The sequence below is a fragment of the Neopsephotus bourkii genome, unplaced genomic scaffold (genome assembly GCF_033783945.1).
Source record: "Neopsephotus bourkii isolate Nb327-2 ecotype Australia unplaced genomic scaffold, CSIRO-AGI_Nbou_v1 NB_873, whole genome shotgun sequence".
NCBI classification, from domain to species: domain Eukaryota; kingdom Metazoa; phylum Chordata; class Aves; order Psittaciformes; family Psittacidae; genus Neopsephotus; species Neopsephotus bourkii.
Window position 1 is genome coordinate 1,889,605 of NW_026901367.1, and position 21,846 is coordinate 1,911,450.

At 45.9% G+C, this 21,846-nt stretch overlaps 1 protein-coding gene across 3 annotated transcripts in view; it reads left to right on the plus strand.

Moving 5' to 3' along the window:
• Positions 1-21: 21 nt before the first annotated feature.
• The window catches only part of RTN4 (reticulon 4), a 47,540-nt gene continuing 25,715 nt past the window's right edge, over positions 22-21,846 (plus strand). Inside the window, exons 1-3 of one of the 3 annotated variants that reach the window (XM_061356862.1) lie at positions 22-578; positions 18,350-18,406; positions 19,212-21,659. In XM_061356862.1, the coding sequence (XP_061212846.1) occupies positions 119-578; positions 18,350-18,406; positions 19,212-21,659 (2,965 nt within the window). In that variant the 5' untranslated portion in view covers positions 22-118. Of the gene's footprint in view, positions 579-1,465; positions 1,485-18,349; positions 18,407-19,211; positions 21,660-21,846 lie in introns of those variants that run through there. The other 2 variants (XM_061356863.1, XM_061356864.1) reach the window with 2 other exon arrangements.

Below are 21,846 nucleotides of genomic sequence, written 5' to 3' on the forward strand. Positions count from 1 at the left end.
GCAGGCGGCCGCTCCCGGCGGTGACTCACCAGGGCGGGGAGGCCGGTCCCGCAGCGGCGCAGGCGGCAGAGGCACAGCCCAGCGCCGCGCACTCATTGTTCCGCCACCTCCAGGCACCATGGACGAGCTGGACCAGTCTCCTCTGGTCTCCTCCTCCTCCGGGCCAGCGCGGCCGCAGCAGCCCCAGTTTAATTACCAGTTCGTGCTCGACGACGAGAAGGAGGAGGAGGAAGAGGAGGAGGAAGAAGAAGAAGAGGACGAAGACTTCGACGAGCAGCTGGAGGTGATGGAGAGGAAGCCCGCCCCAGCTCCCGCCGCAGCCCTGCAGGACCGGCCGCCGCAGCTGCTGGACCTCGGCGGTCCCGCCGAGCCGCCGCGCCCCTCCGCTCCGGAGCCACCGCAGCCCGACTGGAGCCCCTTGGGAGCCGTGTCCTCCTCCTCCTCGTCCGCCACCACACCGTCCCCCGCGCAGGAGCAGCCCTCGGCCCCCGCCCGGCCCGCTCAGCCACAGCCGCCCAAGCCCGAGCCCGCCGCTGCTGCCGTTCCTCGGAGAAGAGGGTCCTCCTCCGGCTCGGCTGGTGAGTGCCTCCGCGCCGGGGCCGGGGAGGGCGGCGGCCGCTCCTCGCCCGCATCGCCCCGCTTTGGCTGCCGCTGCCCCGACGGGAGGTTCCCTTTGTCTGCCGGCCCGCGGCCGCCTCCTGCGGCATCGCTCCCTCCCCTCCGCCGCGCCGGGGCGCGGCCCCGCTGCAGCTCATGCGGGAGAAAGGGTCCCCCTCCCCTCCGCTATTTTTGTTTTCCTGTAATCTCTCTTCTTTCCCCCTCTTCCCCTCTCTGTTATGCTAAGGGCGGGAGGGGGAAGCGCCGCCCCGCACATGGGCCAGGCAACGGCCGCGGTGAGGGAGGGGGGGATGCGGGGATGAAGGGGCCGCCCGTGTCCCGCCGGTTCTTCTCCCCCCAGTGCCAAACCTGCCTGCCTACGGCGGCTACTGCATTCCGGTCCGCTGGCCCGGCCCGACGCGGCGGGGAGGGGCGGGCAGCCCTGCGGCGGGCAGCCGAGGGGAGGAGGGGATCCGGATACTTTAAATCTTACTCATTTTAACCAAATCGCCTCGCCGGGAGGGGCGCGGGGGAGGAATTGAGCAGCAGCGCTGCCTACCTCGTTCCCGAGCCTGCCTGGCGGGGCAGGGAGCCAGGCGGGAGGTGCGGGGATGGGCGGCTGCGGGGCTGACACAGCCGCTGGCCCGTGTGGGGAGCGCCGCGCTCCGGCCCCAGACAATGAATCCCAAGCCCCGAGAGGGAATGTAAACTAGTGAAGTACGTGTGGAAGCACAAAAGGCGTGCTGGCTGCTGTAGGTGTGGCAGCGCTGGGAGGGGAGCGCCGGCCTCGCGTCCTGCGGATGCCTATGGATGGCCGCAGGTAGCATTGAGGGGCTTCATCCCTTGGTATTGGGGTTCTCCGGCGCTCAGATCCGCTGCAGTGATGGGTGTGCTGCTCCCCGAACATCTGTTAGCGCTGCCGAAGTGCTAAACCCTTTCTTGAAGATCTCGATCCAGGAGCATGACTAATGTGTTGCATGCGGCTTGTGCCTTGGCTCTGCTTTTGCTTAGTTCAAAGTAAGAGAGCTAACGTGAACCCATTAAAACAGTGAAATGAGGCCATTAAAACAGCGAAAATGAACAAATCAAAGTGCCTTACGATCATGATGGTGCATTTTTATTCACGGCTATTGTTATATTGGTAGGATGAATGGGTTTTAAAGTGGGATGATTTCAAGAAGGATTTGATGTCATGGCATGAGTGGGCATAATACTCAAGACTTCATTAAAAAGGGCGTCTGGAAGAATAATAAAAAGGGCCTGTTGTTAAACCTGAACTAGATTTCGTTGGGGAGGGAGTTTCACAATGCATTTTATTTGCATATGTGGCAGGACTTCATGGTTAGTTGTGCTGTTGTCTTTCATGAAGCCTACTTTTTTTGTTCTTCTGGTAGCTGTGTAGCAATATGCGGAGGAGACTGTTTCTGTTTCCACCATTTGGAGGACAGATGAAGACAAAAGCTTGCAACAGACTTAAGAGGAGGGACCCTGCATGATGGCTGAACAGAATCTTTTGAGTGGAGCTCTGGAAGGTTTGAACAGAACAGAATGCAAGGAGTAGGATCAACCAAATCTTGATGTTGCTTTGAAAAGTAGGGGTATAAGTGTGATTTCTAGAGCTGATTTGGCTTTCTACTCTGTGACCCCTGAAGGATAAGGCAAAGAGCAGAGTAATTGCTGAAATATTTCTTTTTTATTAGAGGAGACCTAGCTGTGAGGATTGGGTAGTGTAGCTGAGCAGAGGTGCCAAAAAGTTACTTTCATTTATCAGTGATGAGTAATTTAGAGCTCTGAAGTGAGGCCTGGCGTCAGTGGGAGGCCTGGTTTCCAAAGACAAGTTGTATGATGAGCATAATGCTCATCTAATGATGGGTTGAAGTATTAGACGCTGTCTAAAATACTTGCTGAGAACAACTTTTTTGGACAAAAGCTTTGTCTAGTGGTGTCATGAGTACTTTGGTCCTCTCGCATGCAGGGGTACTTAGTTTTGAGCATGCTAAGTATCCATTCAAATGCTGTGTATTTTTTAGTTTTGCCTCTAGCAGCTATCTCAGTCAACACAGTGTAACATACAACAGTCTTGCAATACCTAAAGGGGCTACAAGAAAGCTGGAAAGGGGCTTTGGACAAGGGCCTGTAGAGACAGGCCGAGGGGAATGGCTTGAACCTGCCAGAGGGGAGATAGAGATGAGCTCTTAGGCAGAAGCTCTTCCCTGTGAGGGTGCTGAGGCGCTGGCACAGGGTGCCCAGAGAAGCTGTGGCTGCCCCATCCCTGGCAGTGCTCAAGGCCAGGTTGGACACAGGGGCTTGGAGCAAGCTGCTCCAGTGGAAGGGGTCCCTGCCTGTGGCAGAGGTTGGAAGTGAAGGAGCTTTAAGGTCCCTTCCACCCCAGACTAGTGTGGGATTCTGTGATTCTGGAGAGCACTCAGTCTGGAAGCCTGGCTCTTTGATTCAGTGAGGATTTGAGGCAAGTAACTTTGAACTTCAATTTCCCAGAGAATAAGCAAGTCATACTGCCTGTAGCAAGCATGCAAAGAATAGCAGGGATTCTTTCATCTGCCCCAGTAGGTCGTGGTGCTGCTTTTTGTCACTGCAACAATAGAAAAAAAAATGTATGGACTACTTGATGGCCCATTAAAATGTATTATTTATACATCTGGATGTGTATTAAAAGTAAATCTTTGCAATTACTATTAGGTTACAGACTTGGGAGTATTCAGTATCATTGTTGTAAGAGACTGTGACATAATTCTGTGTAATGCAAGCCTCTGGCTGTGCATCAGCAGCTATCTTCTGAAGAGCTAATCATATACTTGCTGAAGAAGAAAACAAGCAAGAGGGCTGCAGTGAAACTTAGGCTCTCCTTGATACTTTCTGGGGTTTTTGCTACTCCTTGTTCTGTGTGTAGCAGAAAACAAGTAATCTCAAGAGGAATACTTAAATCTTTTGATTACCTAAATTTACAAAAGTAAATATGAGGTAGTCATACATACATGGTTAAAGTATTAACATTTTGGGTTTTTTCCTTGTCCAAAGTAAGATTAACCAGTAAATAACAATCTGAATATAGCACTTTCTGTCTTTAAAGCTTTAGATCCTGCAGCACCAGTTCCTGCTTTTAAAGGGAGGTCACACATCACTCTTCTGGAACAGACTGTGGTGTTTTGAAATTCAGCTGCACTTAGAAGAAGCCCCTATACTAAACCCACCAGATCAGCATCCAAAAGTGAATAAACATTTCCCTCCTTGTCAGCTGCCTGCAGCTCTGCCACGGTTCAGTAAAAGGCAAATGTTGTGGAGGGCCAGTTAGTAATTAGTCTTGTTTTTCCATTTAGTTTTATAGGGCTTGTTTGTAATTCCTCAGTGCTGAGGAGAGGTTTCGTGAGCAGTTTGCTTCTGTGCCAGACAGTGTCAAGCAGAGGTCAGCAGGGATGAGGATGCCGCAGGCTGTACCAGGAGCACACACACTGTTCTCTGTTGGAGTTCACCCTCACCGAGCTGACCCCAGCGGTGGTAGGTGGGGATTAGATGGAGGGATCTGTACCTGCTTCTGCCCACTCTATAGTGGGGTATTCAAGTCCTGTCATTTGTATTTTATACAAATTCTAAAGCAGCATATCCAATCCCCAGCTTTTTACTGCGTTGCTGAGTTTTCTGGTGAGCTGCTATGTATGCACAGACACAAACACAGCAGTTGTGTGGATTTTAAGGACAGAATGCAGCATGACTTGGGAAAAATACGGCTGTCCTTGGAAACTACCATTAGTGACTTCCATTTGCACCCTTTATTATGTTCTCACTGATCTTCAGTGTTTCTTTGAGGTGCAAGATCCTTTCTCTTGCCAAATGCAGACAGGGAAGCTGCAAGCGAGGTGGTTACAAGCTAGGTATAGCAAAGGTAGGATGGGATATTTTGCCTATTACACATTTTCCATTCTAGTGGCTTATGAGGAGGAGAGTAACCAGCAATTTGACTGGTTAGTAAAGCTGCTATTTTCATTCTGTATTTCATGTTCCCACCTAGGTGAGTTCAACAAGGGTATCACTATTTATTTGGTTTTCTTTGTTGTCATGTACAGTGTCTGGCACAGTGGGGCCTGCTTCTGTAATTGAGCTGATGAGGGTTTCTAAAGCCAAATAGCTATTTCCTCTCTTAACCAGAGGTATGTGCAAAGATACTGCCAAGTCTGGTAGTATATTTGCTTTGTGTGTGTATCCTCCAAGTTGTTCTCCAGGAGAAAACCACACAGCTTCCACCTACCATATAATGATGTAGCCCTCAGGGAAGTCTTGAATTGCACTGGGAGTTTTCCTCTTGGAGATGAAATCCTACAAACCACAAGTCAGGAGACAGTGAAGAAGTACCCTTTGTTTGCCCTTCTTCCCCCTCTTCCTCCTTATCTGTACTTAAGGAAGTTTGCAGTGTGTCTACACAATAGTCACTGTCTTGTCCACACTGTTGTATCACCTTGTTGGTGAACACTGAAACGCTTTCATATCTCATAGATTAGAATGTTTAACAACATAAGAAAAGCACTAAAGACAGCACTCTTGTAAGCTGAGGACAGCATTAAAGCCTCCTGGTCAGTGGTTTTCTCCTGCTGACTGGTGCAAAGTTGCTAGGAAAGTGTCAAGTCCTTTTGTAACGCTGATCTACAGATGGGTTGTGTTCTTTGGAATATAAAGGCCAAGAGAATCAAACATTGCAGCTCACAAGGAGAGAAATAAGCTGTGGTTGCAGGCAATTGGCATGGTGAAATGACAGTTTAAAAGTAGATATGTGATTGGAAAAACATGATTCCTAAGTGGCTTGCAGATGCATCTTGTGTTATTGCAGAAACTTGATGCATTTTTCTACTGTATTGTGAGGATGTTATTTTCACTTTTCCTTCCTCTTCCTTCAGTGCCCAGGATGGGGAGGGGGAGGATTTTAGCCAATTGTACGCTGGGCTGATGCAACAGGAGTGTGAGCAGCAGTCGAGGGAGGGGGTTCTTCCTCTCTGCTGTGCACTGGGGAGACCCTCCCTGCAGTCCTGGTCCAGCTCTGGGGCAGCAGCACCAGAGGGATGTGGAGCTGTTGGAGCGAGGCCAGAGGAGGCCATGGAGATGCTGCGAGGGCTGGAGCAGCTCTGCTCTGGAGCCAGGCTGAGAGAGCTGGGCTGGGGCAGCCTGGAGAAGAGAAGGCTCCTGAAGGGGAGACCTGAGAGCAGCTTCAGTGCCTAAAGGGGCTACAGGAAACCTGGAGAGGGGCTTGGGACAAGGGCCTGTAGGGGCAGGCCAAGGGGAATGGCTTGAACCTGCCCAAGGGGAGACTGAGCTGAGCTCTTAGGCAGAAGCTCTTCCCTGTGAGGGTGCTGAGGCGCTGGCACAGGGTGCCCAGAGAAGCTGTGGCTGCCCCATCCCTGGCAGTGCTCAAGGCCAGGTTGGACACAGGGGCTTGGAGCAAGCTGCTCCAGTGGAAGGGGTCCCTGCCCGTGGCAGGGCTTGGAGCTGGAGGAGCTTTAAGGTCGTTTCCAACCCAAACCAGGCTGGGGTTCTGTGATTTTGGAGATCATGGTCTGAAGCCTGAAGGCATATAGGCATTATTCTTCTAACCCAGGAGATTCTCCTGCTGTTGTCATTCCCTGGTGCCTTTACCGTTTGCCACCTGATTTTGAGGGTGGGTGATGGCTTTGACTGTTCCAGTGTCTGTTTTACCACACCCAACTGCTTGGTGGCTCTCATCAGATTAGTCCAGTCTTTGTGTGCTGGGAAGAAGGTATTTGAATAACAAAGGCAGTTAACCTATAACTTGAGGCATGTCTTGGTGGGCTGGAGTTATGTTTCTTTGTTTTCTGTTTATATTGAATGAAAAAAGCCTTTTTTTGTGCCCTGTTACTATAGTAACTGTGAAACTCGTGCAGAAATTAGCAGTGCATAGTTCTATCTAAACACGGCCTGCAGGTTCTGGATATTTTCTGAGCAAGGAAATAGTTCTTGGGGTAGAGAATAGAAAGCAATGTATAGCTTACAGATGAATTGTCCTTAGGTATTCAGAAATGCTTATGCATGAAGTAGGAGGAAAATTGTGTAACTATCAAGATTCAGTAGAGACAAAAGAAAAAAGCTATTATTACCAAGTAAAAAATAGTGATCTGAGACTTATTCCAAGTAGAACAATCGAGTGTGTTTCCATGTGGTTATTTAAGTTCTTGTCTTATGATCTAAACCAGGAATTACTCCTGTTACACTTTGAAAACACATGTTATTTTCTACTTGTTAAGGCTGTTTTTAGGGCAGCTCAGCAAAGCCAGCACCGAGATCACCAGACTGCAGCCATGTGACAAAGGTTTGCTGGATGGCTTTTGAAATTGGTATTTCCATCAATAATAGCTGTTACAACAGCAATAAAATAATGGGCTTATTAATATTCACTAAGCCTGAGAAAATCAAATTATCACAGGAGCATGTTTTTGTAGCTATCAAAACACAGATTTTAATTTAGAGATGCTTTCAAATGACTGCTTTTTCCCATGGTTTTTAATGGGTTTGTCTCCATTTACTGCTTTCTCATGTATAAAGAAAGAATATTTGTATTTCCTCCCCCTTCATGCAGAAGCATTAGGAATACCAGGTTGACCCTCCCTGCTTTTGCTGGAAGGCTTCTTTTGTGTCTTAAGGAATGTACTGTGAACTCTTAGTTGCTGCTTCTTAATGAACTGGGCAATCATATCATCAACTTCATCAGCCAGGAAGCCTGTGTTAATTATGGTGTCTTTAAATAAGACACAAGGCTGAGATAAATATAAACTTTTCTGTTGCCAGTTAAAAATGATCTCAGTCTATTAGATGCTGTTGGTCTAATGTTAAAATCCTGCTGCTCCTCCGGTTGTTACTGGTTTGTAAGGGTTTTTCTTGAGCTCTTGAGCTCTTTTCTGACAGAATATGAAATGTCCTTAATGCCTGTCATTTGTGCGGGATAAGGAAACAAATGCCAACTTAAACAGATGAAAAAGCATGTGCAAGGCCTTTCAGAAGCAAGTTGTAGCTGCAGAACTGAAAGGAACAAGAAAGGTCTGGAGCAAGTAGTAAAACATATGTGGTAGTTGTGGAAGAAAGGTTGCTTCTTTCTTGGTCTTCAGCCAGGTCTTCAAGTATTCATGTGTTCAGCTTGAAAAATGCTGCTCAGAGGGCAAAAGGATGAATTTGTAGCATGTCAAACCCACATTTTAAGAATCACATTGATGGACAAGCAAGTCAGTTTTCTTTTGTATATAAATTGTATCTAAGTGCCAAAAACTACAGTGGATTGCTAAACCCCATATTGATCAAAAATCTATTGCAACCCAGGAAATGCAGTGCTGCTTGACAAGTGATAGTCCTTGTTGAGGAGGACATGAGGACAGTGTGTATCATCTTCACACTGCTTTATCTGTTATTAAAAGATACTCTTTTGCAACTGCTAATGGCTGTAGTGAGTCCTCTGATGAATGTCCTTGTTCTTTTGAGGTGAAGATATCTTATGCATCAATCTGTTTTTATTTTACAGACTATAAGCTCTTATATCAGAGGCTTCTCATGCAAGGTAATGTGCTGGGAAGAGATGCTAAAAGAAATCAGTAGCAGCTCTTCTCCATTCTTTAAAGATTAATTTAGCTAATCAATACATTCTTCCGCAGTGATAAAGTTGCTAATCTAAATACTGCTTAATTTGCTTAATTGTGGGGAAAGGGAAAAATTCCATCTGTACAAATCAGTGAAAGGGAATCTTATGATTGGTATAATCTCTAAAATGAAATTGGATAATGTCTGCATAATGATAGGATTTGCATGGCTCTTCAGACCTCCTGCCTTTGAATAACTTCTGCTGTAATTATTAGATTTTTCTGCTTTGTGGCTCTGCCAGAACCCAAATTTGTTACTTCAACAAAATGAAAGAGTCTGGGCATTCAGGAAGAGTTACTCTGTTTTTAGAGGAATTAGCTGGTATTTCTTTAGTCCCAGATATTGCCAAGGACTGAATACTTTAAAGCTATATGGAGCTGGACACATGTGCTTGCAGTTGGGTAGATTGTTTCTTTCTCCTTCTTTCTTTTTAATTAAATATATGAAATTGGATCTGTGAATGTTCACATCTGAGATGGTTCTAAATTCATTCAAGCATTGCTATTGAATATATTTGTGATGGATATATTAAATGTGGTTGTGATTGTGAAGTGGGTATTTCAAGCCATCAGAGCTGGGCTGTGAACAGGTGAAGATGATTATTGTGGCCACCTGACTTTAATGAAGGGAGATCCTAACCCACCACCTGATGGTGACTCAGGAGGCAGAACTGGCACGACCAGGTCAGTTGATTTACCTGGGGGAGAAGGCACAGGCTCTCAGGGCCCAGCTAGTCTGCAAACAGTGCCACTCCTGTGGGAGCTCAGAAGCCAAATAGCTTATCTTTGTTCTTCAGAGGATTTAACTTGCCTTGTGGTGGGCCACTGTGGATTGCTGGTCTGTGATAGGTACATGCATCCTGGTTCTGAGAATTCCTTGTTCTCTTGTAGTACTTGCTATAAGAATAATGAAAAGCTCCTTTGGAGCTGACCTATGTGACTTGTTTCTTTGTTTATTTACTTTTAATAACAGAATATGCCAGATAAGATTCTGTCCCTGCTCTGAGGAGATATACTGGCCCTCATATGGATGGGGACTTTTAATAGGAAATGGCATTACAGAACCATCCTCTGGAACGCTGCTTGGATCCTGGCCAGACTGTTACTGATCAAAACGTTTGGTGCAAGAGTGAGGTGAGGCTGGCAGTGAAGTGTCTGAAGCATTTAATGACCTTTCAAAACACCCTTGTAGTGGGTACTTAGTTTGGCAATGTGGGAATTGTAATGGAAAGAACTGTGATGGAACCAGGACTAATGTGGCTTCTTGCTTTGGTTAGCAGTTGCAGGGCAGTGGTACTGTCTTGTTCTTCTATAGCTGCTCAGAAGATGAAATGGCATATAACTTACCTGTGTCCTTGTGCACTCCACAGCATCTGCATTGCTGGCAGCCTGCCTCAGGTGTAACTTCTCCAAAAGAGAAGTTGCTGCAAGTTGGATCATGTAAATATAATATTGGGGAGGAAAAAAAGCCCCCAGTCGAATCAACTTTACTTAATCCAGTTTGCTTATGTATTTCTGCTTAGACAGTAAGAAAACACTTTGCTTCTTTCTGGCGACTTATGTTTCCATAAACAGACTATTGAAAGCAGCATTGTTTGAAATGCTTCTTTTGAACTTGTTTTCTTTACTTCGAATAACACAAAAAGGGAAATCTGTGCAGCACGACTTGCTCTGCATGTGATGTGTGACACCACTTTGTGATAATTTCCATGAAGACCTGGGATGACCTACAGCTCCCCTTGTTTGTTAATCAAACCTCTTGGATCCTTTTATGATCTTAGCTGTGATAAGGGTATCCAGATGTTAAAAACAGCTCCCTTTTCACTTCAATCCTCGGCAGTCTCCATCTTCTGCAGCAGGTCCTATGCTCTCCTCAAAGACTTCCAAACAGTTTGCAATCTGAGTTCTGAAATTGAGAACTTCTCCTTGTAAACTTACACATAGAACTAAAACGCAGCTAATTAGTTGCTGTGGCTCTGCAGCCTGACCTAATGATGTGGAAAGATGCTATTAATAGTTACTGTGCTTTAACTTGAATGCCTTAAATATTTGGTGAAATAGCATATTTGGAACAATTGCATCATAAAGGAAGGTGATTTAAATGGAGTTTGTGTAGGCAGCTGCTTTTCTCAGGAAATTCTTGTGAACTTGGGTGCCCTTGTTTCCTACTGCAGTAGGAAATTAGGCATCCAAGAACTCGACTCCCCTTGAAGTCATTTAACTTTTAAATCCCCACATATGTTGTTTTTGACACTTTATGCTGAGAGGTAACAATTTACTCATAATAATTTGACATCAACACACACAGGAGGGGGAAAAACCCAACATGGCATTTCCTCCCTGTGGTTATGAAGTGTGAGAGTGCTGCACTGGTGCAGCAAAAGCTTTAGAGTGACAGTGCAAAAGCCTTTTGAGCTTTTTGAAGCTCTTTAATCTGTAAAAGAGTCTAACTTCATGGTGATGCTACATATGTGTTTTGCTTAGATAACAGTTTGAGATAAGAAACCAGTTGAGATTAGAAATGCTGCTTGGGGCAGTCTTTGCTGTGGACAGATGAACAACTTGGTGCATTGAAGAAGGAGACAATTTCTCTTTCATATCTGCCCCGGAGGGCTTGCTGCAAATGCAACTTTCAGGCTGCAGATGAGTCATGTCACAGATGCCATTGCTTTGAGTATTAATTTCAGCTTGTTTTCTTTGGTGTTAAATATTTGTATCAACAGGAGAGGCCCCTCAGGATCCATGTCCTGTCCTGGTAGGTCTGTAAGATGAAAGCAGCCCCCGTCTTGTTAGTTTGGTATTTTTCTCATGTTCTAAACATGCAAAGGTGAAGTGGATCCTTAAAAACTTTATTCTTGTGAGCTGATGGGGATTTTTGGCTTAAGATAGCATCCCTTCTCCAGCAAACTAATCCAGGAAATGGGGGTTTGGTTTCTGAAGACTGAAACTGCCATTTAGCAGCTTAATACAATCTCCTACCACAGTCTGACTGGGTATCAGGGTGAAGTTTACCCAGTTTATATGTAGAAAATAAAATATTTAGATCTTTTCCTATTCTATTAGATCTATTCCTATTCCTATATTCTAAGCTCATATATAAGAATAAGGAAAGTGTCAGAACAATAAACCTCAGAGCAGCCTTACAGTATCTGGAGGGGGCCTACAAGGATGCTAGAGAGGGACTCTTCATCAGGGACCAGAGTGATAGGACAAGGGGTGATGGGTTCAAACTGGAACAGGGAAGTTCAGGTTAAATATAAGGAAGAAGTTATTTACTGTGAGGGTGCTGAGGTGCTGGCACAGGGTGCCAAAAGAAGTAGTAAATGCTCCATCCCTGGCAGTGTTCAAGGCCAGGTTGGACAGAGCCTTGGGTGCCATGGTTTAGTGCGAGGTGTCCCTGCCTGTGGCAGGGGGTTGGAACTGGATGATCTTAAGGTCCTTTCCCACCCAAACCCTTCTATGATTTTATGATAAACCTGCCTTACCACAGACATGCTGCTCGTACATGGAAAGAGTCGCACATGAGAGCAGATGGGAGGATCCATCAGTTATCCAGAATACAGTGATGAGGGGTAGAACATGTTCTTGCTGAGTTCCTGTTTTCAGTGACGAGACTTCAGTCCTCTGCTTTCTGTTGGCAAGTCTGTTTTGGGGGTGGAAAGGCAGTTTTTCCATAAATTGCTTTTTTTGGAGTTGTCAGTTTACTACTTCTTCATTTAAACAGTCTCTATTTCTCCAGAAATCTTTGCAGCTCACTTTACTTCCTTTTTCATAATTGTTTGGGAAATCTCTCTCCATTTCTCTGCTTTTTCTCCAAAACTTTGATATCAAAGTTTGATTCTGGTAATATCTTGTAACACCACCAGTTAGTGGGAAATAGTTAACATGAGAGTTTAAAGAGACACCTCTTTGTCTTCTTGTTGTCCGGGTTCTTGTTTTTAAACAAAACTGAAACCTCTCGGTGGAGCTGAAGTTTTAGTTGAAACCAAACCACAAAGTTTTAAAGTATGAGAGTTTGTTCTAATCCTAGAATAGTTTGGGTTGGAAAGGACCTTAAGATCATCCAGTTCCAACCCCCCTGCCGTGGGCAGGGACACCTCACACTAAACCATGGCACCCAAGGCTCTGTCCAACCTGGCCTTGAGCACTGCCAGGGATGGAGCATTCACAGCTTCCCTGGGCAACCCATTCCAGTGCCTCACCACCCTCACAGTAAAGCATTTTCTCCTTATATCCAATCTAAACTTCCCCTGTTTCAATTTTAACCCATCACCCCTTGTCCTATCACTACAGTCCCTAATGAAGGGTCCCTCCCCAGCATCCCTATAGGCCCCCTTCAGACACTGGAAGCTGCTCTGAGGTCTCCATGCAGCCTTCTCTTCTCCAGGCTGAACAGCCCCAACTTTCTCAGCTTGCACAGGGTGGTTTGTGGGTGACCTCTTAGTTTTTTCAGGGAATATTTAATTTGCAAAAATCCAAGGTAAAACCTGCAGGGCGCTTTTGGTTAAAAATGGGAGTTCAGTCGGTATGAATCACTTTGTGCATCCTTTTGTTCTGCTGTTCCATGAAGGCTTTTCCTTTCGCAACAGGAGGGATATGTTTGTGTACATGGATATTAAAATGAAAAGCCAGAGGAGTGTGTGCTAATGAGCAAAACTGAACTTCCTCTCTTGTTAGGCCAGCAGCAGTCATGCAGCATTGCTGTGGTGAAGTGTGGGTGCATGTCTGAATACAGTATTAGTGATTTACTGCACGTGGCAACATCACCTGGGCAAGGTTGAGTCTGTCCATAGACTTCCCTTTAATAACCACGGATTGGACTACTCCAGTGACCAATATAAAGAGATCTCTAACTAATACAAAGTAATAACCATTCCCAGATAGGAGCTCTCCTAACTAACGCTGAAGGCAGGTTACTAACCTGCACCATTACGTATTTTTGGCAGATCAAATTTGGAGTAAAGCCTGTTTTCTCCTGGAGATTCAGTATTCATTTTGAACTCTCATTCTTCTGTGTTTCAGGAAACAAAATCTCTTCTGGTGGAAACAGACATTGAACTGTTCATCTTGCTGAGTTAATTCTTCTTATGATTTGTAGACACTGAAGGTTGCTTTCTCTCTGTCCATTTTCTTTCTGTCTTTGGGTGAAGCTCTGCTGTAGCAAAGGCCTGCTTTGTAGGTCAAGAAGGGAGTTTTGAACATGCACCTTTACTAACCAATAATCTTGCTTAGATTATATATTGTGACATTTAACTTGATTCTAGTAGTGGTGTCCTACTTGTTTGTTTGGATCACCTACTTTCTGCCATTGGTAGGCAAATAGGAAAAGTCCCCCTCGGTGATCTGTTCTCTTCACCTTTTATAAGTGAAGTTTTTCCACTATGTGCAATACCCTATTACCAAATTTACTACAGTTGTCAGCTGTTACTGGTGCTACCTTTGAGCAGTGGGTGGGAGGAGGCAGTGGGTCTCTGGAGTTCTGCAGTGCTGGCTGATGTGGTTTGCCTGCTCCTTAGGGTCACCCCTTGAACCTGGGCAGTCTTGCTCTGTGCCAGGCAACGTCTGAGAGATGCTGTGTTTAATTCCTCTCGTTTATTAAAGCACCACAGAAAGGTTTCTGGTTACGAAAGGTTTCTCCCTCCAACATTGAAGGTGAGGATTCTTCAGTGCGAATATCATTGCTGGCAAAAGCAGCATTCCTTTCACCTTATTTGAATTAGCCTGAAGGGGAATGGTTGGTTCAGTTGGCACTCACACTGATGTGGGAGTTGTGCAGGTCCTTCTCTGTTTTCCCACCTTGCCTGGAGGGGTTGTACAGGGCCCACAGCAGGAAAAAGTCCTTGTATCTTCTTCCTTTCAGCAGGGAAAATGCCATTCTGTGGTGGGTGGAGGGAAGGTGGGTGGTTCTCCTTGGCTGGTTAGGAAATGCTGGTTTATGTAATCTCTGTTCACACTCCAGCTATGTGTGGAAAATAAAGCTTGGGTGTGGGCATAATATCCTTCCATTAAGAGAACCTGGGAATCCAGTGACTAGCACAGCTATTGTATGTTGCTGTGTTGAGTAAATGGAAGCCAAACCTGACCAAGAGCTGCTGTGTTATGCTGTCCTAATGGAGAACTGGAAAATCAGTGCCCATGCTCGTAAAACCAGCGTTTCTCACCAGAAACGGAGTCCTCTCTCTGTCTCTGGGGCTGGGAAGTATTCAAAGGCTTTGTAAGTCTGGAATTTTTGGTAGAGGTTGCAGTTAGTCTTTGGACACCAAATGTACTACACCTTAAGGGATTTGTTGTGCATTTTCTCTTTGCCGCCTTACCCCAGTGGGCTCCTTTCTTTGCCCATCTTTTATTGCTATGTTCTCAGTACCTCCACTCCATTGAGTTGTTCTTGGTTTGTGTGTGAGATCCCTTTCTTTTGGGCTGCCAGAGGTCTCTGTTTTCATGCTGCACAGTCTGCTTTTGTCAGGTCCATCCTGCTTTCTCTCTCCTCTGCTCTAAAGCATAGACCCCTTCCAGTGAATGAAGTCTATGCTGCTATACCATGGCACAGAGGAGGTGAGAGCGTGGGGTTTCAGGGAAGGTGCAGGCTGAGGAGTAGTCTTTGTTACCAGCTTCAGGGTGAATTGCCACAGCACAGGTCCCTGGAGGCTTTGGATGTGGTCTGTGTGTGTGTGTGCAGTGCCACAGGCAAGTGAGAGATGAGGTGGTGGATTGACATTGGCTCAAGCATGGAGTATGTGGACACCACTGCTCTGTTTAAACAAGTGAGTAGGTATTTTGGCTGCATCAGCATTCAGTACACACACAGAGGGACACAGTTCTGTATGTGCTTTCTTGATCCATCTAGGCATAATGTTGAGAGAAAAGGAGAGTGTGCAGCTGCTTGATTCAAACTCCAAGGCTCAGGAAAGACCTTAAAAGAGTTTCCCAATACCTAAAGGCGCTCCAGGAAAACCCAGAGAGGGGCTTTGGACAGGGGCCTGCAGGGACAGGCCAAGGGGAATGGCTTGAACCTGCCCGAGGGGAGACTGAGCTGAGCTCTTAGGCAGAAGCTCTTCCCTGTGAGGGTGCTGAGGCGCTGGCACAGGGTGCCCAGAGAAGCTGTGGCTGCCCCGTCCCTGGCAGTGCTCAAGGCCAGGTTGGACACAGGGGCTTGGAGCAAGCTGCTCCAGTGGAAGGGGTCCCTGCCTGTGGCAGGGGTTGGAGCTGGATGAGCTTTAAGGTCCCTTCCAACCCAAACCAGTCTGTGATTCTAAGGCCTCAAGTCTAAAGCTCAGCAATAATCCCAGATGTACCAGGCACACCAGAAACTGAAGTAAAAACTCTAATGTTCCTGCTGAAAGCATCGTTTAAGGAAGGCAGAGCAGCTCTTTGGAGTGGTTAGTCCCAAGCTGAGCTCTCGCTGAAGCCCCTCATGTCACTCCACACCAGATGACTGTCTAACCTGGGGCTATGGGCCCCTTGTGAGCAGCCTGCTTGTGGAAGAGATCCCTATGAGCAGGGCATGGGGAGTCGAGCATCCCCTGGAGTGAAGGGTGTGCAGTGACACATGGCAGTGTGCGCATGAGCACAGCAGTCCTGGGACCTGGTGTCACACGCTGATCGGTTGTCCTCCAGTGTGGTTTTTGTCCTTTAAGCTTTCACCATGACTGAGCTCTAACACTGCTTTAATGTGTTCTAAATTTGGAATTGAGGTTTCTCTCTGGGTGGTCCTTAATAGGAAAATGTCATTTCTAGAGAACTGAACAGAAATCCCTTCGGCCCAGCAGGACTTGAGGAAGCTCCTAAATTCCGAGTCCTACGCTCCTGCTTTATTACTCTGTTTTCTTCTGTCTTGCCATATTTTGTGGATTATAAACATCACTTGGAATAACAATTAAATTGGATATAAGGAAGAAGTTCTTTACTGTAAGGGTTGTGAAGCACTGCAATGGGTTGCCCAGGGAGGTTGTGAATGCTCCATCCCTGGCAGTGTTCAAGGCCAGGTTGGACAGAGCCTTGGGTGCCATGGTTTAGTGTGAGGTGTCCCTGCCCATGGCAGGGGCGTTGGAACTGGGTGATCTTAAGGTCCTTTCCAACCCTGACTATTCTATGATTCTAACAATGTTCTGTGAAACAAAAGCAACTCCGTGTATACTGGGACAGGAAAAGTAGGTTGTGAGGAGACTTGACCTTTTGGGAGACTCCTGGTGGAATTGAGTCAAGCCTGACAGGTCATGAGGATGTTGAAGTGGCATTGCTTTTGCAGAAAGGCATGGATCGTGCTGTGTGTGCTGCTGGCTCTGCCAAGTGCCTTGCTTCTTGCATCTTGTAAAATCAATTGCTTCCATTTTTCTTTGGTTTTAAGAATAGTAAGTTCTTTTGAGGTGCTTGATTTTTGCCCATGCAGACATCAAAACTAAAGATTATTGATGTCTGTAGTAGACATTCAAAATCTAATTGAAATGCTTTAATACAATTCTGCACGCTGCTAATACAATTGATGTCAATTGCAAATAGGCTTTAACGGCCTTAATTTGAAAACTTTGTGCATTCTTCAGAATGAAATGCATTTACCCAAATGTTACTGGTTTTACATTAACTTAATGCCAATAGGCCATGATGGACCTGCGAAAAACACTGCTGCTGTTGCAGAAATGCAGTGGAGGGCTGGTTTTAATTTGCCTGGTTCCTAATGATGGCTGGTATTGCTGCTTCTGGAGGGGCCTTTCATCAAATGCTCTATTTAGCATAGTAGAGTATCGTATTTGTATTTTAGTTTGGGTAATGTGCAGTATGAAGCTCTAACATTGTTGAGCTTCTCACCACTGTGCAGTAGTGAAGGAGGGTGGTGACTTCTTTAGCTTAGAAGTGTGGCCTTCCTTATATTTACTTAGCTCTTTGAGTGGAAATTGGAGAGCTGGGAACGTTGTGTGAAATGTTAGGGGTAAAACAAATACAGCAAAGCAAAATATGCTCCTGGGCTTCTGCTAAAGAAGGCATTAAAACTAATGTCTTCATTTGGAAGCTTATCTGTGTTATAACTCCCCCTGCCCTGAGCACTGGTGAGTCTGCACCTCAAATCCTATGTTCACTACAAGGGAGACATTGAGGGGCTGGAGCAGGTCCAGAGAAGGGCAATGGAGCTGGTGCAGGGCCTGGAGCACAAGGGTGATAGGGAAGGGCTGAGGGACCTGGGGGGTTCAGATGGAGAAGAGAAGGCTCAGGGGGGACCTGATGGCTGCCTCCAACTGCCTGACAGGAGGATGGAGCCAGGAGGGGCTGGGCTCTGCTCCCAAGGAACAAGGGATGGGACAAGAGGAACCGGCCTCAAGCTGCACCAGGGCAGGTTTAGATGGAGCTGAGGAACAATTCCTGCCCCAGAGGGTGCTCAGGCATTGGAACAGGCTGCCCAGGGCAGGGCTGCAGGCACCGGCCCTGCAAGTGTTCACACCCTGTGGAGACGAGGCCTCAGTGCCATGGGTTAGTGGTGGCCTTGGCAGTGCTGGGAACGGTTGGACTGGGTGAGCTTAAAGGGCTTTTCCAACCTCACTGATTCTATGAAAATACTGAAGACCTAAACAAACAGCAAACAGTACAGTCATCAGTCATTTACTGTTCCTGGTTTGGTCAGTATCAGCATGCCTGACCAGTGCTGTTTTGGGAAGTTTTGAAGCCTGCCTTAGTCACTTCTAACACGTTTTGGTCGAATCTTCATTTTGCTGCTGTTCTCACCCAAGCTGGTTGGTGTAGAAACCCCTCTGACAAAGTGAGCTGATGGAGTCATTGTCAATGGCAAGTCAAGTGGTTTTTCTGGTGCTAGAGCTGCTGTAGCTGCTCAGTAGTGTAAATGTTTAGAGAGTGCAAGTCAAGAGTAGCTACTGTGGTGTGTCTTACCCTAAGTGTGGTCACTGGCTTGGAGGGTGGAGGTCCCTCAGTTGCCTCAGTGATCCCACTGTAAATGGAGAAATCTGAGTGTTGTCTTTCCCAAATTACCCGGCTTGTATCCAGTTCTGTGGGTGTTGATGTTGGCCATGGATCTGTTTGACTTCCTGGGAACTGACTCCTTGCGTGCTTTCTCCCCTCTTCAACCTAGCCTTTATTTCTGCTGAGGTTATTTGTTTGTTTTTCAGATGAGACCCTTTTTGCTCTTCCTGCTACATCTGCGCCTCTGATGCACTCCTCTGCAGGCAAGTTCTCTCTGCTCACCTTTGTCTGAATACATCCTGCATTTCTGACCTCATTAACCCTTTCCAATTAGTCTGCCTTTACTAAAAGTCAGCATGGGTCCAAGAATAGCCTCCGTCACATTGCTCCATCTTGTGACTTTCCAGTTGATCCATTCCAAGATTTTAATACGCATTCATTTCTTGACATGGTAAATGTTGTGTGAACAAGCCACAGCCGTCTGAATTCTTGGACCCTTGATGTAGGAGAGAAGTTGATATTATTAACAGGTTAACACATCAAAGCGTAGTTGCTTTAGTGATTTAGCAGAAAGATTTAATCCATAGTAACTTTCTGCAATACTTTATGTAAGTAAAATATATACCTGTAGTATTTTAATGCTTTTTTTGTTAGCCAGATTCCCACTAAGATGTCAGAAACAGACTTCATGCACGTTTGTACCTATGTCTGTGCACAAGCATCCACACATACCCTCTCTCTGTCTCACCTTGCCACCCTCCCTTTCTTACTGTGTTAATATTGCCTGCTGTACTTGGATGCTCTGTACTTGTCTGGCATCTTCAGCTTTACTGTGATCTCTGCGCTGCATAAAGTTGCTGCTTCTCTAGCCTCTTGCATACTTCTCTGCTAGAAGAAGTGAACTAGAATAGCACACTTTGGCCCATGCTTTTAATGGGTAATAGTGTTTATGATAGAACTTGGAAGAACCTCTTAATAACTAACATCATGTGAACCTGTCATGAACGTTTGCATTGACTTTAAAGAGCACTTGCATTCTCTAACTTTCCTTTCTGTCCATGGCCACAGAAAAAGTTCTGGACTTGCAGGAGCAGCCAGGTAGCACTAAGTCGCTTGGTCAAGAGGATTTTACTGCAGTCCCGCTTGATACTGCTCCTTCTCTTCCCTCCTTCTCTCCTGTCTCAGCTGACCCCTTTAAAGAGCACTCAGCCCTTGATGCGCTCTCAGATGGATTACCTGCAAGAGGCACTTGCAAAGAAAATGCAAGTGAGGTTTATAAAGAACCTGTGGAAAAGGCAAGAAATCCATTTCTTTCAGAGGGAATTGGAAAAGACATTCAGACATCAGAGATGAAGTCCTCAGAACCCCCATTTGCTAAAGCAGAAGCAGCCATTTTATCTCAGGCTAAAGAAGAAACACAGCTAGAGGGCCCTAAAGAATTATCTAATCTGGAGAAAATGCCTGCAGAGCAGCTGAAAATGTCTCCAGAAAGTCCTCAAGATTTGTTTGAGAAAAACGAAGATCTCTTCTATAACAAAGACAAATACAGAGGTGGTGAGTGGGATGACAAAGGGGCACAGAAAGAAGACCCTCTTAAGAGGGAAGAATATGCAGACTTCAAACCATTCGAGCCAATATGGGAGCTAAAAAGTGCTAGTCATGGACTGAGCAGCATGAAAGAGGATGTTGGAAGTAAGGTAGATGCCAAGCTAGAAAGCAGTTTAGATGAGAAATATGGTGTAGGTAAGCTGAATGTGCAGGATTATGAAAGAGACAGCGAAGGCAGCGTGGAAGATCGCTCTTTCCCAAGTACCCCTGAAGCTGTAACAGAACCTTCACAGACTTACATCACTTGTACTAAGTTTGAATCCTCTCTGAGTCCTGATGGTAACAAAGGCAAATCTCTTTCTCCACTAGAGGAAGGTGCTTCAGAAAATAGAACCGATGATGAGAAAAAGATTGCAGAAATGAAAGCTCAGACGAGCACAGAACAAGGTAATTTTAGCACTAAAGCAGTTGGCAAGCAGGAAGGCCAGGAAGCTGACTATGCTAAACCAGAGAGTATATCAACAGTGCCATCTGACACTGCAGCAAATATGCCTGAAGGTCTTACTCCTGATCTAGTACAAGAAGCATATGAAAGTGAGATGCATGACGCAGCATGTACAAAACTTGCTTATGAAACAAAGATTGATTTAGTTCAAACCTCCGAGTCGGTACAAGAGACTCTGAAACCCGTGGCACAACTCTGTCCCTCCTTTGAAGGCTCAGAAGCTGCTCCATCACCAGTCTTGCCAGATATTGTTATGGAAGCCCCACTAAGCACTGGGACTGCTGGTGCAGAAACATCTGCTGTGCAGCTTGAAGCTTCCCCATTAGAAACATTTATTCCTACTACTAATTATGAGAATGTAAAAGAAGAGACTGAAAAACCTCCTGTGTACCAAGAGGCAGTGAACGCACCACTCACGCAGGCCCAAGAAGCAAAAGAGGCATTAGCATTTAAGAAACCTGAGCACGAGAGTAGCACCACTCCTGAAGATACAGAGACTCCATATATCTCTATTGCATGTGACCTGATTAAGGAAACAAAGGTCTCTGGTGAGCCTGCTGCTCCATCCTTTACGGAATACTCAAAGACACTGATAACAGAATGCATTCCTCAGGATGTGCCTGAAGACAAGGAACTCGTTGAAAAACCGTCTCCACAGTTTGGGAAGTCTGACCTGTTCAATAGCCAGGTGATACCTGACTTCACAGAGAGAGTGAGCGAAGATCCATCTCTCATCTTAAAGAGTAAATCAGCTGAGAATATTGTAACTGATGAGGAACATGAGGAACAACTGGTGGATTCAGGAGCTGCCGCAGGCAAACCTTACCTGGAGTCTTTCCAACCAGAACTAGACTCTTCCAAAACTGTGGCTGCTCTGCCCTCTGAGCCAACACCTACAAAACCAGCCAAGGCAGAGAAGGTTCCTCTTCAGATGGAAGAGCTGAATGCTATGGCTTACCCAGCTGATGTACCTGTTGCTACACAACCAAAAACAGGAGACGACAAAGCTCTCTCACCCATGGAGTCTTCCCCAGTCACAGTGGAAGATGACTTTGTGATGTTAGGTCATCCCAAAACTCCTGAGTTTTTGGCAGAAGCCATTGACAGAGAAGTAATGCGCAAAGATGCAAGTGAAGAGATCAGTAAGGTGATCCAAGGTGAGAAGAGGCAGTTGCCTTGTCCAGAGCTACCCTGTGATCTGTCTGTAAAGAATGTAGACGTAAAAGCTGAGGAAGATACCAATGCCTTGAAAAAGTCCTTGGAGGCTGTGGACAAAGAAGTGCCTGAAGTATCCAAGATGTCCTTACTGGCCACAGATACCTCACCTTTACCTGCTGAAAAAGAGATAGTCAGTGTAGGAAAACCAGAAGCTTTTGAGAAGGAACCTCAGCGAGAAGCTGCTTCTGTTAAAGAAAAAGAAAAGCCTACTGCTATATTTTCAGCAAAGCTGAGTAAATCTTCAGGTAATCTGTGTGTGCTGTCTTGCAGTTTGCCTACCTGCTTATTTTTATAGCGAAGCTTAAGCATGTCATGACTTTAACTGTTTTTAAGTCACTTTCTGTAAACTTCTCTAAGGGTAACAGAATGTTGGTGCCTGCACTTTTACCTTACTCATATTCTGATTGCTTTAGTACTTTTTTTCTTCTGTTT